This window comes from Myotis yumanensis, unplaced genomic scaffold (genome assembly GCF_028538775.1).
Source record: "Myotis yumanensis isolate MYYU_CA2020_CCGP unplaced genomic scaffold, mMyoYum1.0.hap1 SCAF_8, whole genome shotgun sequence".
In the NCBI taxonomy this organism is placed as follows: Eukaryota; Metazoa; Chordata; class Mammalia; order Chiroptera; family Vespertilionidae; genus Myotis; species Myotis yumanensis.
Window position 1 is genome coordinate 79,122,291 of NW_027223759.1, and position 15,888 is coordinate 79,138,178.

The 15,888-nt window shown below is 42.7% G+C and overlaps 2 protein-coding genes across 3 annotated transcripts in view; one reads left to right on the forward strand and one right to left on the reverse strand.

Moving 5' to 3' along the window:
• Window positions 1–14,529, forward strand: part of LYPD1 (LY6/PLAUR domain containing 1) — a 36,906-nt gene extending 22,377 nt beyond the window's left edge. For both annotated transcript variants that reach the window (XM_070423104.1, XM_070423103.1), the window contains one exon: window positions 13,164–14,529. In XM_070423104.1, coding sequence (XP_070279205.1) covers window positions 13,164–13,399 — 236 coding nt within the window. In that variant the 3' untranslated portion in view covers window positions 13,400–14,529. The remainder of the gene's footprint in view (window positions 1–13,163) is intronic.
• GPR39 (G protein-coupled receptor 39) overlaps window positions 13,079–15,888 on the reverse strand; it is a 189,204-nt gene continuing 186,394 nt past the window's right edge. Inside the window, exon 2 of the mRNA XM_070423101.1 lies at window positions 13,079–14,320. Within this exon, the coding sequence (XP_070279202.1) occupies window positions 13,815–14,320 (506 nt within the window). The 3' untranslated portion in view covers window positions 13,079–13,814. The remainder of the gene's footprint in view (window positions 14,321–15,888) is intronic.

Here is a 15,888-nt window from a genome sequence, read left to right on the forward strand (position 1 = left end):
CACATAAACTCAGCAAGTAGCTGCTTATGTGAATTAAGGTTATGAATCACAAAGTGCCTCATGGTCAACTGATGATGATGAAGGTGATAATGGTGATGGTGGTGGTGATGATGATGATGATGATGATGGTGGTGGTGATGGTGGTGATGACGATGGTGATGATGATAACCACAGTAGCACACACTTACATAGAGCCTAGTTTGTGCCAGGTGCTTTTCCGAGTGCCTTACACAAGGTTCCCTATACTCAAAAGGATTATTTCTAGTGTCTGTAAAACAAGGAGGACCCACCCATAATGGAACAGAAATGTGTTTGTACCATGTATTTGGACACATTTCAATCCAAATTTATACTTAATTCTAGTGTGTAGGGTTCAAAGGGCCTAATTCTTTTTTCTTTTTAAATATATTTTTATTGATTTCAGAGAAGAAGAAGAAAGAGGAAGAGAGAGAGAGAGAGAGAGAGAGAGAGAGAGAGAGAGAGAGAGAGAGAAATATTAATGATGAGAGAGAATTGTTGATCAGCTGCCTCCTATATGCCCCCAACTGGGGATCGAGCCTGCAACCCAGGCATGTGCCCTGACTGGGAATGGAACCATGATCTCCTGGTTCATGGGTTGATGCTCAATCACTGAGCCACACTGTCTGGGCTCATTTCTTTTTCCTTACACCCATGTTTTATGTTTTCAGCATCATTCTTGGAAGTATATTTCCTTCAAAGTCGAATGTCCAGATCCCAGGGAGCAGGCACAGTCGCTGCAGTGGAATGGGCTCCCTGTATTTTTTGTAACTTTTCCTTTATTCCTCAGCATGCCCATCAGTCACAGTCTAAATAAGGCAGATTAATAGCGGCGACTTCCTTGAAAGGAGCAATTTGTGGTGCACTTTAAGTGAGCATAGCCACCCATCTAAATCCAAGAACCCCGGAAGCCACCCCTCTCTGCAGACTTAAAGAGGACTAAAGACGCCAGGTGTCTTTTTTAAAAATATTTTTTTATTGATTTCAGAGAGGAAGAGAGAGAGAATCATCAATGATGAGAGAGAATCATTGTTCGGCTGCCTCCTGCACACCCCCTACTAGGAATTAAGCTCGCAACCTGGGCATGTGCCTAACTGGGAATCGAACCATGACCTCCTGGTTCATAGGTCAATGCTCAACCACTGAGCCACGCTGGCAGGGGAAGATGCCGGGTGTCTTGATTACTGTGGTGACAGAGGGGGTGTGTTCCACAGGCACACTTCTGGTCTCAGATGAGAGCCCTGAGAAATGGCTTGGCACTGGCAGGACACGTCTCTGTGCCCTGAGGGTGGAGAGGCTGTGGCTGGCCCAAGCAGGGATTAGCCCGGCTATGCGGACGGACAGCCCTTCCTCAACCTGCCCAGCCTGCTGGCTCTGGGTCTGGTCCCTGTTACTGAGTCACAGCCTCTCACAGTCCTGCCTGTATCAGCCAAAGACGGGGTGTCACCGTCTTAGCTTCATGAAACCTCTGCTACCCAGGCCCCGCCAACCTGGGAGTAAACTTTCAGTTGCAACTAGTCAGGAAAGCACTCACTATCACGGGACTTCAGAATTCCCTTCAAATGGTCGTTCCTTCTGTCTTCTCCCCTTTCTCCATTCATTCATTCATTCATTCATTCAGTAAATATATTGAGCCCTTATTGTGTGCCAGGCACAGTTCTAGTTGCTGGAGATGCATTCTATTAATAAAGACCCAGTAGTAAAATCGGCAGTGTGTTAGAAGTGATTAAAGTCAAGCAGCGAAGGGGCATCCTCACCTATTGGGGAGCTCACTCCGGCTCTTGGACACTGTCCTCTGCAGCGGTGGCTGCCAAGAGGCCCAGGATAGCCTGAAAGCTGCAGGAAAACCCAATCTACAGAGGTGCAACCCAGACACCGCGTCTGGCCCACGGCACTGCTGAAGTCAGGCAGACCCATGGCGCCCTCATCCAAACCCACCTGAGGTTCCAGGAAAGCTCTGATGCCATGGAGCTGGGCCGCATTCTGGCTGCAGTGAGTGGACCCCAGTGGGCCACCCTGGTGCCATGAGCTCCAAGGCTCAGGTTCCCTTTATACTTTTTATTTCTCTTAGTTGGTCATCACAGATGCAGTCCATGAATGCATCCTCACTGTAAATCGTTTTGATGCCACAAATAAATCAAAGTGCTTTCTGAGTGGGGCCCAGCTCTAAGGGACTACCACTGCTCAGGGTTAAGCCTTCTGAACCCCTCTCTCTGATTTTACTTAGAGATGTGTACACACACACACACACACACACACACACACACCCCTACAGACATACTGCAATGCACACATTGTATTGCTCTGTGTTTTTTCTTTTATAAATTATATATTTGTAGAACAGTTGGAAATTTGTTTTTCCACTTATTGAGAACCATGTCAATATAGGAATAATTCAATAATCACTAAATTGAGACAGATCAATAAACAGGTCTGCACTTTCAGCTGCCGCCTTACACCCCATAGTATAGATGTATTTTTTCCTGTCAAGGATGTGCACACATGAGTTTGTTTTGAAGGGTAAATGCCAAGACAAGGAATTGTTGGATTTGTACATTTTTAATTATTGGCGATCCTTCCAAATTGCTCTTAGGCCAAGTTATGCTCCATCAGCCGGGGTTCCTTCTGGTTCACCTCAGCTCCTCCTCTCCTGGGCCCAAATCTAAGCTCATGGAGCTGAGTTAAAAGAAAAACGGACAGACAGACACAAGTGCCCCTGCCATGTGACCCTGAGATTTGGGCTTTGAGGCAACTCTAGCTCTCTCTCTTCTGGAGGGTGTGTTCATTCCCCAGATCCCCCTGGTGGACACAGCTAGGACCGGACAGCTACCCTGGGAAAGAAAAGGCTCTGATCATGAACAGTGGGGGCAGTTTATTTTAGAAGGTCAAAAAAAGTTCTTCATTTGCATTGTTCTGATTTCAAATGGGTCTACAGTTTTCCTTCGTACCCTATCCTGTGTCCTCCCAGTACGTCTACCCAGACACAACCAATAGCGTCTCTTTCTTGTGTACTCTTCTAGAAATATTTTATGTGTAGGCATACAGAATGTATATACTATGTGCATGTAATTTTTGCCATGTTTTCCCCAACAGAAGCATATTATACCATGGTAGGCAATGGAGCAGAGTCCTTAAAAACAGCTATTCTAAAGCTAGGATTCCTGAGTTCAAATCCTGGCTCTACCATATAATTATCTGCATGACCCCCTAAGCAAACCACTTAACCTCTCTCTGCCTCAGTTTCACCATTGGGTCATTATTGCAAGAGTTATTACAATGATTAAATAAGTTAATATTTGTAGAACTTTTTATATTCGATATTTGCATATAGTGTGAAATGATCACCGCAATAAGTCTAGTTAACATCCATAGCTTTAAATTTTTTCTTGTGATGAGGATTTGTATGACTTTATCTCTTAGGAAACTTTCAAATATGCAATACAATATTAACTAGTCTCTGTGCTGTACATTATCTCTCCACTAGAGGCCCAGTGCTCAGATTCATGCACTGGTGGGGTCCCTCGGCGTGGCCTGCGGGGATCAGCCAAAACCGGCAGTCCAACATCCCCCCAAGGGATGTAGTAGTGCACAAAGTGGCAGGCGGCCAGGGAGGAGCCCGAGCCCGGGCTGGGTGCTGCGCCACTCCCGCTCATCCCAGCCCCACTGTGCCTGCTGCTGCCACCGCTCAGTAGGCTTGCTGCTGCTCTGCTGCAGGCGCTGCTGCAGCTGCACTTGCCAACCATGAGCCCGGCATCGAGCACCCATCGGTCAGCTGAGCAGTGCTTCTGCTATGGCAGTGCACTGACCACCAGGGGGCAGCTCCTGCATTGAGCATCTGCCCCCTGATGGTCAGTGCATGTCATGGCAACTGGTCGATTTGGTCAACCAGTTGCTTAGGCTTTTATATATATACTAGAGGCCCAGTGCACGAAATTCGTGCAAGAGTAGGCCTTCCTTACCCAGCTGCCAGCACCAGCTTCCCTCTGGCACCCGGGACCAGGCTTCCCTTGTAGCCCCAGCTTCATCCGGAAGGTCGTCTGGAAGAACATCTGGTCTAATTACCATATTATGCTTTTATTATTATAGACTAGAGGCCCAGTGCATGTATTCGTGCACCGGTGGGGTTCATTTGCCTGGCCTACACCCTCTCGCAATCTGGGACCCCTCAGGGAATGTCGGATTGCCGGTTTCAGTCCCGATCCCCACAGGCCAGGCCGAGGGACCCCACTGATGCACGAATATGTGCACCAGCCTCTAGTATGAGATTCATCAGTCTGTTCCGTGTTTCCATGCCTGTGCATAGAGCATCTGCCCTCTGGTGGTCAGTGCATGTTATAGCTACCAGTTGAATGGTCCAATGGTCCAACAGTTGCTTAGGGTTTTATATATATAGATAGATAATTTAATTATTTTGTAACTGAAAGTTTATAGTTTTGGACCCCCTTCACCCATTCCACTCACCCTCGTCCCCCCATTCTCTGCCTCTGGTAACTACCAGTGTGTTCTCTGTGTCTATGAGCTGGGGTTGTTTTAGATTCCACATATACGTGATATAATATGGCATTTGTCTTCTCTGTTTGAGTTATTTCTCTTAGCATATTGCCCTCCAGGTCCATCCATGTTGTCACAAAGGGCAGTATTTTATTCTTTTTTATGGCTTTATAGTGGTTTATTATATCTTCTTTATCCATTCAGCAATCTATGGACACTTAGGTTGTTTCCATAGCTTAGCTATCTATACTAATAAAGGCCTAGGTGGTCCTCACACCCTCGCACGTGACATCATCACAATATGGCCACCACAAGATGGCTGCACACACAACAGAGGTGGGGCCCGGCAGCCACCCTGTGTGGTGAGACCTGGGGGTCCTGCGACTCTGCGCTGCACAGAAGAGGCAGGTTCCGGCGGAGTAGGCGGGTTGCAGCAGGGGAGGGCAGCTGGGGCAATCGGGCCAGCAGGTGAGGGCACTTGGGGTGATCAGGCTGGCAGGGGAGGGCAGTTGGGGGCGATCAGGCCAGCAAGGGAGCAGTTAGGGGGCCATCAGGCAGGCAGGCAGGCGAGTGCTTAGGAGCCAGCAGTCCCAGATTGTGAGAAGGTTGTCTGACTGCCAGTGTATGAGAGGGATGTCCTAAAGCGGCAGTCAGACATCCCCCGAGGGGTCCCAGATTGGAGAGGGTGCAGGCCAGGCTAAGAGACACCCCCTCTCCATGCACAAATTTCATGCACCAGGCCTCTAGTTACAAATAATGCTATGATAAACATAAGGGGTGCATATATCTTTTCAAATTAGTATTTTTTTTCTTCATAAATACCCATAAGTTGAATTTGCTGGATGATATGGTAGTTCTGTTTGTAACTTTTTCAGGAATTTCCATACTGTTTTCTATCATGACTGTACCAATTTACATTCCCACCAACAGTACACAAGGGTTCTATTTTCTCCAAATTCTCACCAACACTTATTTCTTATCTTTTTTGATAACAGCCATTCTAAAAGGTGGGAGGTGATATCTCATTGTGGTTTTGATTTGCATTTTCCTGATGATTCGTGATGTTGAGCATCTTTTCATGTACCTTTTGGCCATTGTGTGACTTTTTTCAAAAAATGTCAATTCTGATCTTCTGCCTGTTTTTTAATTTGATTTTTTGTTTGGTTGATTATGTTGTGTTTTTTATTGGGTTTTTTTTTGGGGGGGGGGGTTGTTTTTTTTTCCAATTGAGTTATATGAGTTCTTTATATATTTTTTAGTATTAACCCCTTATGAGGTATATAATTTGCAAATATGTTCTCTAATTCAATAGGTTGCCTTTTATTTTTTTGATGGTTTCCTTTGCTATGAAACGTTTTTAATTTGATGTAGTCCCATTTGTTTATATTTCACTTTCATTGCCTTTACTTTGGGTGTGAAATAAATTTTAAAAAATCATTGCTAAGATCAATGTCAATGTCAGTGAGCTAGCTACCTTTAAGGAGTTTTGTGGCTTCAAGTCTAATGTTCAAGCATTTAATCCCTTTTGAGTATAAAATAGTTTCCTTTTTTTTTTTTTAAATGTGGCCATCCAGTTTTCCTAATACCATTTATTAGAGAGACTACCTTTTCCCCATTGTGTATTATTGGCTACTTGTTATAAATTAATTAAACAGAGGGTTGTTGTTTATTGTTTTTTTTGTTTTGTTAGTAGATAATACTGTTTTTCTTTTTTATTGTTTTTTTTTTTTTCTGGGTTCTCCATTCTGTTCCATTGATCTGTCAGTTTTTATGCCAATATTATACTGTTTCAATTAGCTTTGTCATATAGTTTGAAATCAGGAAGTGATTTCCAGCTTTGTTCATCCTTATCAACATTGCTTTAGCTACTTAGGGTCTTTTGTGGTTCCATACACATTTTAGGATTATTTGTTCTGTTTCTGTAAAAAATTTTATTTGAATTTTGATAAGGATTTCATTGAACCTTTACATTGCTTTGGGTGGTATAGACATTTTAACAATATTCATTCTTCCAGTCCATAAGATAAATGGAATATCATTCCATTTATTTGCATCATCTTTAATTTCTTTCATCATTGTCTTATAGTTGTCAGTGTATAGGTCTTTCACCTTTTTGTTTAAATTTATTCCTAGGTACTTTATTCTTTTTGATGCAATTGTAAATGGAATTGTCTTCCTAATTTCTCTTTCTGATAGTTCATTTTTATTGTATAGAAATGTAACACATTGTTGTATATTGATTTTTGTACCCTGCAACTTTACTGATTTTATTTAGTTCTTGTGGAGTCTTTAGGATTTATATATATATTATGCCATCTGTAAATAGTGACATTTTTGCTTCTTCCTTTCCCATTTGAATGCCTTTTATTTCTTTCCTTAGGTAATTGCTTCATCTAGAACTCCAACGCTTTGTTGAATAAAGCGGCAAGTGTGTACATTCTTGCCTTGTTTCTGATTTTAGAAGGAAAGCTTTTAGCTTTTCAATGTTGAATATGATGTTAGTTATAGGCTTGTTGGATATGATATTATGTTAAGGTACATTTCCTCTATATCCACTTGGTTGTGAGTTATCATAAATGGATGTTAAATTTTGTCATATGTTTTTTCTGCATCTGCTGAGATTAGATGATTTTTATCTTTGATTTGGTTAATGTGGTATATCACCTTGATGGATTTGTGTGTGTTAAAGCTGTCCTTGCATCCCTGGTATAAATCTCATATGATCATGATATATTAGTTCCTTTAATGTATTGTAGAATTTTCTTTGCTAATATTTTGTTGAGTATTTTTGCAGCTGTTTTCCTCAGGGATATGGCCTATAATTTTCTTTTCTTGTGGTGTGTTTGGCTGGTTTTGGTATCAGAGTAATGCTGGCCACATAAAATGAGTTTGGAAGTGTTCCCTCCTCTTCTATTTTTTGGGGAGAGTTTGGGAAGGACTGGTACTAATTTTTCTTTGAATGTTAGGTAGAATTCACCTGTGAAGCTGTCTGGTTCTGGACTTTTGATTGTTGGAGTACTTTTTACTATTGGATCAATCTCCTTACTAGTAATTAGTCTGATTAGATTTTTTATTCATGAATCAGTCTTGGCAGGTTATGTTTATAGGAATTCTTTCATTTCTTCTAGTTTGTACAATTGTTGGTGTATAATTGTTCATAGTAGTCTTTTATGATGCTTTGTATTTCTGTGGCACCCATTTTAGGTCTTCTTTTTTCATTCCTGATTTTGTTCCCTCACTTTTTCTTGGGGAGCCTAACTAAAGGTTTGTCAACTTTGTTTCTATTTTTAAAGAACCAACTCTTGGTTTCATTGATATTTTTAGTTTGTAGTTCATTTATTTCCGCTCTGATATTTCCTACCTTGGACGAACTTTGGGCTTAATTTTTTTCTTTTTTTTTTGTAGTTCTCTGATGTGTAATGTTAAATTGAGATTTTTCTTGTTTCTTGAGATAGGCATTTATCTCTATGAACTTCACTCCTAGAACTACTTTTGCTATATCCCTTAGATTATGGTATGCTGTCTCACTTCCATTTGCCTCAAGGTTGTTTTTTTATTTTTCCTTTGTTTTCTTTTTTGACCTAATGGTTTAATAGTATGTTGTTTAATTCTCACCTATTTGTGAATTTGCCAGTTTTCTTGTAACTGATTTCTAGTTTTGTACCATTTGGTCAGAAAATATGCTTAATATGATTTTAATCTTACATTTTTTAAGATTCATTTTGTGTCCTAACATATGATCTATGCTGGAAAATATTGCATGTATACTTGAGAAAAATGTGTATTCTCTTCCTTTTGGATGGTTTTCTTGACTCTGTGTGTGTGTATACATATATAGTCCATGTTGTCTAATGTGCCTTTTAAGGCCAATGTTTCCTTATTGATTTTCTGTCTGGATGATATATCCATTCATGCAAGTGGTATATTAAAGTCCCCTACTATGATTGTATTGCTGTCCATTTCTCCCTTTTGCTCTATTAATATTTGCTTTATATATTTAGCTGCTCCTATATTGGGTACATAAATATTTGCAAATGTTATATTCTCTTGTTGGATTGATCCTTTACCATTATCTAATGATACACAATCTTGGCCTCTTATTTCAGTCTTTGTTTTAAAGTTCATTTTGTCTGATATAACCATAGCTACCCCAGCTTGCTTTGGGCTTCCATTTGCATGGACTATTTTATCCCACCCCTTCATAATCCATATGTGTCCTTGCATCTGAAGTGAGCTTTTTGTAGGAAGCATATGGGATGGATCTTATTTTTCTGTTTTGTTTTTTTTTAATCCATTTAGCCACTTTGTTGATTAGGTAATTTAGTCCACGTATGTTTAAAGTAATTATTGATAGGTATATACTTATTGTCATTTTGTTAATTATTTTCTGTCTTTTTTGTAGTTCTGGCCCTTTTTTTTTTATTTCCTTGCTCTCTTCCTTTGTGGTTTGATGACTTTCTTTAGTGGTATGCTTAGATTCCTTTCTCATTATCTTTTTTTTTTTACCTCTATATGGTTTTTGCCTTGTGGTTAGCATGAGGCTTACACACAACTTATATTTATCAGATAAATGATTCATCTTCATTTCATTAAGGTTTTATTTTCTAAAGTTTTCTTTTGTTTCTTCATTTTTCTTGACTCTGTATTTTAAGTTGGTCATAATTTAAGCCTGAATGCATCATAAAGCTCTGCATTTTTATTCTCCTCCCCACATTTCATGTTTTTGTTATTACATTTTACATCTTTTTATCTGGTGTATGCCTTAACTAATTATTGTAGTTATTGTAACAATATCTGTCTTTTAACCTTCTTACTACCTTTGCTTTTAAGTGATTAATACACTAACTTTACTATATATTTACCTTTAGCAATGGGTTTATACTTTCACATGTTTTCTTGTTATTAATTAGCATCCGTTCCTTCAGCTTATGAAAGTCCCTTTAACATTTCTTGTAATTATGGTTCAGTAGTGATGAACTCCTTTAGCTTTTACTTGTCTGGAAAAGTCTTTTTAAAAAAATCTTTATCACTCTTTTAGTTCTAATAACTTTGCCAGGTAGGGTATTCTCGGTTGGAATGTTTTCTTTTAGCACTGTTAAGATATTCTGCCACTCTCTTCTGGCCTGGAAAATTTCTGCTGAAAAATCCGATAGCTTCATGGGGTTCCCTTGTACATAAGTTTTTCTCTTTCTACTATTAAGCTTTTCTCAATGTCTTGAACTTTTTAATTGTAACATGCCTCGGTCTGTGTCTCTTTGGGTACTTCTCATTTGGAACTCTGCTTTTCCTAGGTCTATATGTCTGTTTCTTTCCCCAGGTTAGGGAAGTTTTCAGTCAGTGCTTGTTCAAGTAAATTTTCTGCCTCTTCCTCTCTTATCTTCTGGAACTCCTATAATGTGAATGCTAGTCCACTTGATGTTGTCCTTAAAAATATCTTAACTTTTTTTCATTCTATTTCTTTTGGCTGCATTGATTGGATGAGTTCCACTGCCCTGTCTTTGAGTTGGCGGACCCTACTGCTTTATCTAGTCTGCTGATGAACCCTTTGGTGTATTTTTCCATCCAGTTACTGTATTCATCTCTTCTGTAATTTCTCTTTGGTACTTTCTATTTTCTGTCTCTTTGTTGAAATTCTATCTGTATTCACCCATTCTACTACCTAATTCAGTAAGCCATTTTATGACCATTACTTTGAACTCTTTATCAGGTAAATGATTTATCTTCATCTCATTAAGGTTTTATTTTCTGAAGTTTTACCTTCTTTTGTTTCTTCATTTCTTGAGTCTCTGTGCTAGTTTCTAGGGATTAGATCAAAAAGCCCCCTCTTCCAGTCTCAAATGCTTGGCCTTGTGTAAGAGATGAACCTTATCACTCAAACCTGCCCTAGCTCTTGATTGTCTCTGGCACCTTGTGATTGCCCAAGCCACCTGTTTTTAAACACTCCCAGTGGTGTAGGATGTGCCACAACCAGCCAGTATCCCAAAGAGGAGGAGCTCAGTCAGCACCTAGAGTCAGACTGATTGGGAGCCATACCTTTAAGTAGCTTTAAAAATATACAGCCCTGTGGGACCACAGTGTTAAGCTCCAATGGCCACCAGAGCCAAGAAACTGGAGGTATCCGCTGGTGGCAGTTGCAAAATTCAAGGCTCCCCTCATGCATTATATAACTAACCTACCTCATTACTGATGCTGAGCCCTGCAAAGTTAGGCTTAAAAACAAATCCTCAGCCATGTCACTAAGTAAAGATGAAAATTATAGAACAGCATATAGGATGCGATGCTGTTCACAAATGCGTGTGCAAGCACACAGTTTATTTTTCCATGGGCATATATGTAAATGCATAGAAATAGGCCTGGAAGGAAGCATCCGAAACTGGTAAGAGTGCTTACCTCTAGGAGAACCTGGGATTGGAAGTGGTGGTCACCTTATCTGAGTGTCTGAATGAATGTTTTTCACAGTGGAAATTATATTCAATAAGTATTTTTGACCTTTTAATATTTACTTAAAGGAAAAAATTTTCTAAAGTTGAACTGGCAAATAATAGTGTTTTTAATATTTAAGAATAAAAAGATAGTGAGCAAACCTTAATTCCCTACCATGGGCAATAGATAGAAAATGTAGAGACTACATAGCATGTTCCTTAGAATTAAACAGTGCCTCTTCTCTCCCCTGCCCCCACACATATCCTTTGTCCACAGGCATTATCTTACCAGAGCAGCTACTTCCAGGATTTTCTAATGGTGTTAGAAAAGCAGTCCTTACAGATGCATATAGAAAATGACAAAACTGTGTTTTAATGTAAAATCTGAGGCACTTCTTTACCTCCTTCTTGGAAGTTTTGGGCAGTTTGTCTTTACTGTTTCTCCTGCACCTAAAGCAGCCATTCTCAGGGGGGCGAGGGGGAAAGGAGCCTCAAACCAAAGCAACACCAGCAAACACACACCTACAGGGAGTCAGAGGAACTCCCTGGCCACTGCCGGAATGTATCCTGCTGCTGCGCAGGGCAGCATAGAGGTAAAGCCATTCACTTCCAGGATGAACTTTAGCATTACAAGTTATCTGACCAGAAAGAATAATTTTGTCAATTATGTCTCAATAAAAAAACTTAATGATACAAAAGAGCCACACACACCCCAAAAGCTATCTTCAGAGTAAAGCCTCCCCCACCCAAAAGAAAACAAAACCACTCTGTGGTTTATTGGCTATCTGCTTTGCTCTACAGCAGTGGTTCTCAACCTTGGCTGGAAATTCTGTTTCTTATGGGGTGGGGCCACAACATTAGTAACAAAGAAACAGAATGAGACCCAGAAATCAGGATTTTAAAAAGATTCCCAGGTGATTCTAATGTGGAGCCAAGGTTGAGAACCACTGCTCTACAGTAAGATAGACTTGATGCCAGAGAGCATTGGTTCTCAACCTGTGGGTCGAGACCCCTTTGGGGGTCAAATGACCCTTTCACAGGGGTTGCCTAAGACTATCGGAAAACACATATATAATTACATATTGTTTTTGTGATTAATCACTATGCTTTAATTATGTTCAATTTGTAACAATGAAAATACATCCTGCATATCAGATATTTACATGACGATTCATAACAGTAGCAAAATTACAGTTATGAAGTAGCAACGAAAATAATTTTATGGTTGGGGGTCACCACAACATGAGGAACTGTATTAAAGGGTCGCGGCATTAGGAAGGTTGAGAACCACTGGCATAGAGCCAGAATACTAGTTCAAATACATTTTAGTTGTGTGACTTTGGGCCAGTCAGCTAAACCTCTCTTGCCTAAGGCACCCCATCTATAAAATGGAGATGACCACGGGGCCTCTCTGGAACGTAGTGAAGGATCTAGGACGCCACAGCTCTGAAGAATGCCTGGCATGCAGGAAAGCACTTACATAAGCTGAGCTGTTAGCATCAGAATTGAAGTACTTCCAGCTTTAGGAATTCATAGGATGGTCCAAGACACCCTAATTGGAACGCTGTGCTGCAATGTGGACATGACACCTGTCCTCCTCAAGGTGAGGCCACCAGTCTGTGCCCCCACACGGTGCATGGTAAGTGCTAGCTGTGAGATGCTCACTGGGCAAATGACCATGTGTTCTACAGGCAAGCTTCTTCCCTGAGAACAAGGCTGTTCTGCACACATGGAGAAATCAAGGCCCCTTCACTAGGGACTTGGTCTTTATTGAGAACATTCCATGATTTAATAAAAACATGGTGGAGAGCCATCTCTCTGTGTCGCTGATAAAGTGATAATAGAGGTGAGATCTAGACAAACAGCTTGTGGTCCTCTCTAGCATGAAATAGTTTGAGCAGCAACAAGGTAAAAAGCTCTGTATCTAGTACACAGTGTGAATTCTGACTTTTAAAATGGTGGACTTTGGTTTGACAGCTCTTTATTCGCTGGCAGTGCATCTCAGATCGCTTTTAGAACAATCCTGTCCAAAGTGGTGCAATGAGGACTGCCTTCTTCCCCGTGCACCTCGTGTATTGGGGAGACTCAGCAAAACAACCCAAAGCACCCCCCCTGTCCCTCCCCCCCCCCCCCCCCCCCCCCCGGGCTCTGGGCTGGGATGGGGAGGAAGGACACCCTGGGAGCCGCCCGCTGCCAGCACAGGTTAACCCAGCTCCTTTGCGCATGTTGCAGGGATCATGTATCGCAAGTCATGTGCCTCCTCCGCAGCCTGCCTCATCGCCTCGGCCGGGTACCAGTCCTTCTGCTCCCCCGGGAAGCTGAACTCGGTGTGCATCAGCTGCTGTAACACCCCTCTGTGCAACGGGCCGCGGCCCAAGAAGAGGAGCAGCTCGGCCTCCACCCTCCGGCCAGGGCTGCCCGCCACCATCCTGCTCCTCAAAGTAGGCCTCTTCCTGGCGCGCTGCTGAATGAGAGCACGCCCGCCGCATCATCCTTCTGGCTCCCGCTCCGGCCTGTGGCTCTCTGGGCATGCTTTGATTCTGGGTAGGGAGCCCGCGTTCTCTTTCCTTTAGTTCCTTTGCAAATAATGGAAGAGCTCAGTGTAAAACATTTTTGTAAGCTCTGAATAAATTCAGTCGGACTGAACTTTCAGTGTGTACTTAGAAGAAGGGAGGGGATGGCTGAGTCCCCGTCTGTAACCAGAGTCAAGGCGGCAGAATCAGCCTTAGGAGACCTGAAGGGGCATCTGCCTCCCCGAGGCCCCTGGCTCCCCCTCCTGTCCCAGGCGCAGGAGCAGGTGGTTTTGTCACAGCTGTGCGTGTGCGGGGAATGCTGCTGTCACCGGCCGGGCTGGTTAGCGCTCCAGGCTTGCTAACCTGACCTTCACACTTCATGCTCCTGAACACCATTCTCTGCTGCAGGACTGGCTGGTTTCGTCTCCCACTGGGGCTCTGGCGACTCGGGACTCGATGGCTGGGCCTCAGCCTGGCTCTGAAACGTGCTCAGGAAAACCTGGCGCAGGGTCCTGGCGGAGGAACCGCGCCAGGAAGCGAGGCGGAGGAGCGGGCGGCGCGAGCGGGCGCTGTCGGTGGGGGAGGCGGAGGAGGAGGCGGCCAGGCTCCGCAGGCGGCGCTCCTGGTTGGCGTGCTGCAGGGTCAGGCGGCAGCGCAGCACCTGCCAGAACACGGCGCGGAACTGCCGCGAGGACACGTTGTACAGCAGCGGGTTGATGACCGAGCTCAGGTAGAAGAAGGTGTCGGAGAACGGGAGCAGGGTCATGTACGCCTGGAAGTAGGACCGGGTCCAGTCGTGCTTGGGTCGGGCGGCAGCCATGATTCTCCGGACCTGGTTGGGCATCCAGCAGATGGCCAAGGTCAAAACGATCAGCCCTGAGCAGGCAGGTGGGGGGAGAGACAGAAACACAGCATGAGAACAACACAGCCATCAAGTTTTTACCCCTCCGTCCTCTGCTCACCGGCCCGGAAACGGGACCCGTTTTCCAATGTTGCGTTTGACAGCTTCCGCAAAAAATGTCCCATCGTTTCAGGGCTGGGGGAGTTGACTGTATTAAAGACCATTAAATGCTTTAGACAGTTTATCGATACCTGTTAATGCCTGTTAATTTAAAAATTGTTTGTGTGTCCAGAAAGCATTTTATGTAGTCCTTTAATCTAGTTATGTCTTTTTAAAAAAAAAATCGATGTATACAGTATAGCCACATCAGATGAAACATTTGCATTTTAAAGAAGACCCAATGACATCTTCCAAATGGAAATGGTCACAAAGAAGCATTTTTAGTGACACTGCTCTCACATTCCGTGTGTAGGGAAGCAAAGTCAGGACGAGCCTGCCACTGAGAAATTTTTTACATACAACAGCGATTGTCTTATTTAAAAATATTTAAAAAGAAACAATTATCCAAACACAATGGAAACTATAAAAACTTCCCTTACGCTCAGCCAGTAGATGCTCATTGCCGTGTGGCACCGAGCGGAAGCTGACCGCCTGGACATATGTCTGGGTGCCCACATGTCTGCATTCCAACTTACACAATCATCGCTATTTCTGTGACCTCTGCCAGAGAAAGATTTGGTTGGGCCACAGTCAACTGATATCACAAGTTTCATGAGCATTTATTCCACAGTGCCCACCCCCCTCAAAGAAAAAAAAAAACAAACAAGCAAGAGATGTCAGATCAGAAAGCAGAACAGGTGAGGTGGTAGTGGGCAAGGGACCAGAAGGTAAGTGAGCAGAGCTGATATCCTAAAGCTGTGTTTTGGATCTCCAGAAATGCTTCATCCCGCTCTTAAATTTAAATAATATAATAAGGGAAAATTCACATTTTACAAACCTTCTGATTTTCTAGCACCCCACAGGAAAGTGATTGTTGGCAGTGGTCCCTTCCTACCTCTGACCGACGGTAAATATTTCACTAATTAATGCTCCAGGAAAAACGGCCATGTTTACCCATCCAGGGTGGACCCTCCTGCACGCTCTCGCCTGAGCATCCCTTGCCTGGTGGCAGAGTGGCTATAGGTGTATTCTCTGGCACTGAAATAACCCAGTTCCCTCCCCCTACCCCCCCCCCCCCAATAACAAACCCTCCGCAAATCCCAGCTGTTTGCAAAGAGAAGTAGGAACTCTGTTCCCTGTTAATTTCCAAGGGTTTCTCCAGTCAAATCTCAGCCCAAGCTTGAAATACAACCCAATTTTCTTATTTCCTTACTTTGAATTTGCTACCTTGAAAACACTCAGTAAATCTAAAAATAAAGCAGGCAAAGTCACATATGGATATGATGAAAAGGCAAAAGAGATCATCTTAAGTCAAGGGTGTATTCTGAATCACCTAGTTACAGCAGCTGGATGGGAGCACAAATCAACATTTTTCTGATTTAAAAAAAAATTTTGGAGGAAATTGGGGCCTTTTTTGCACTGATTTCAGAAGCACAGGCGTTCC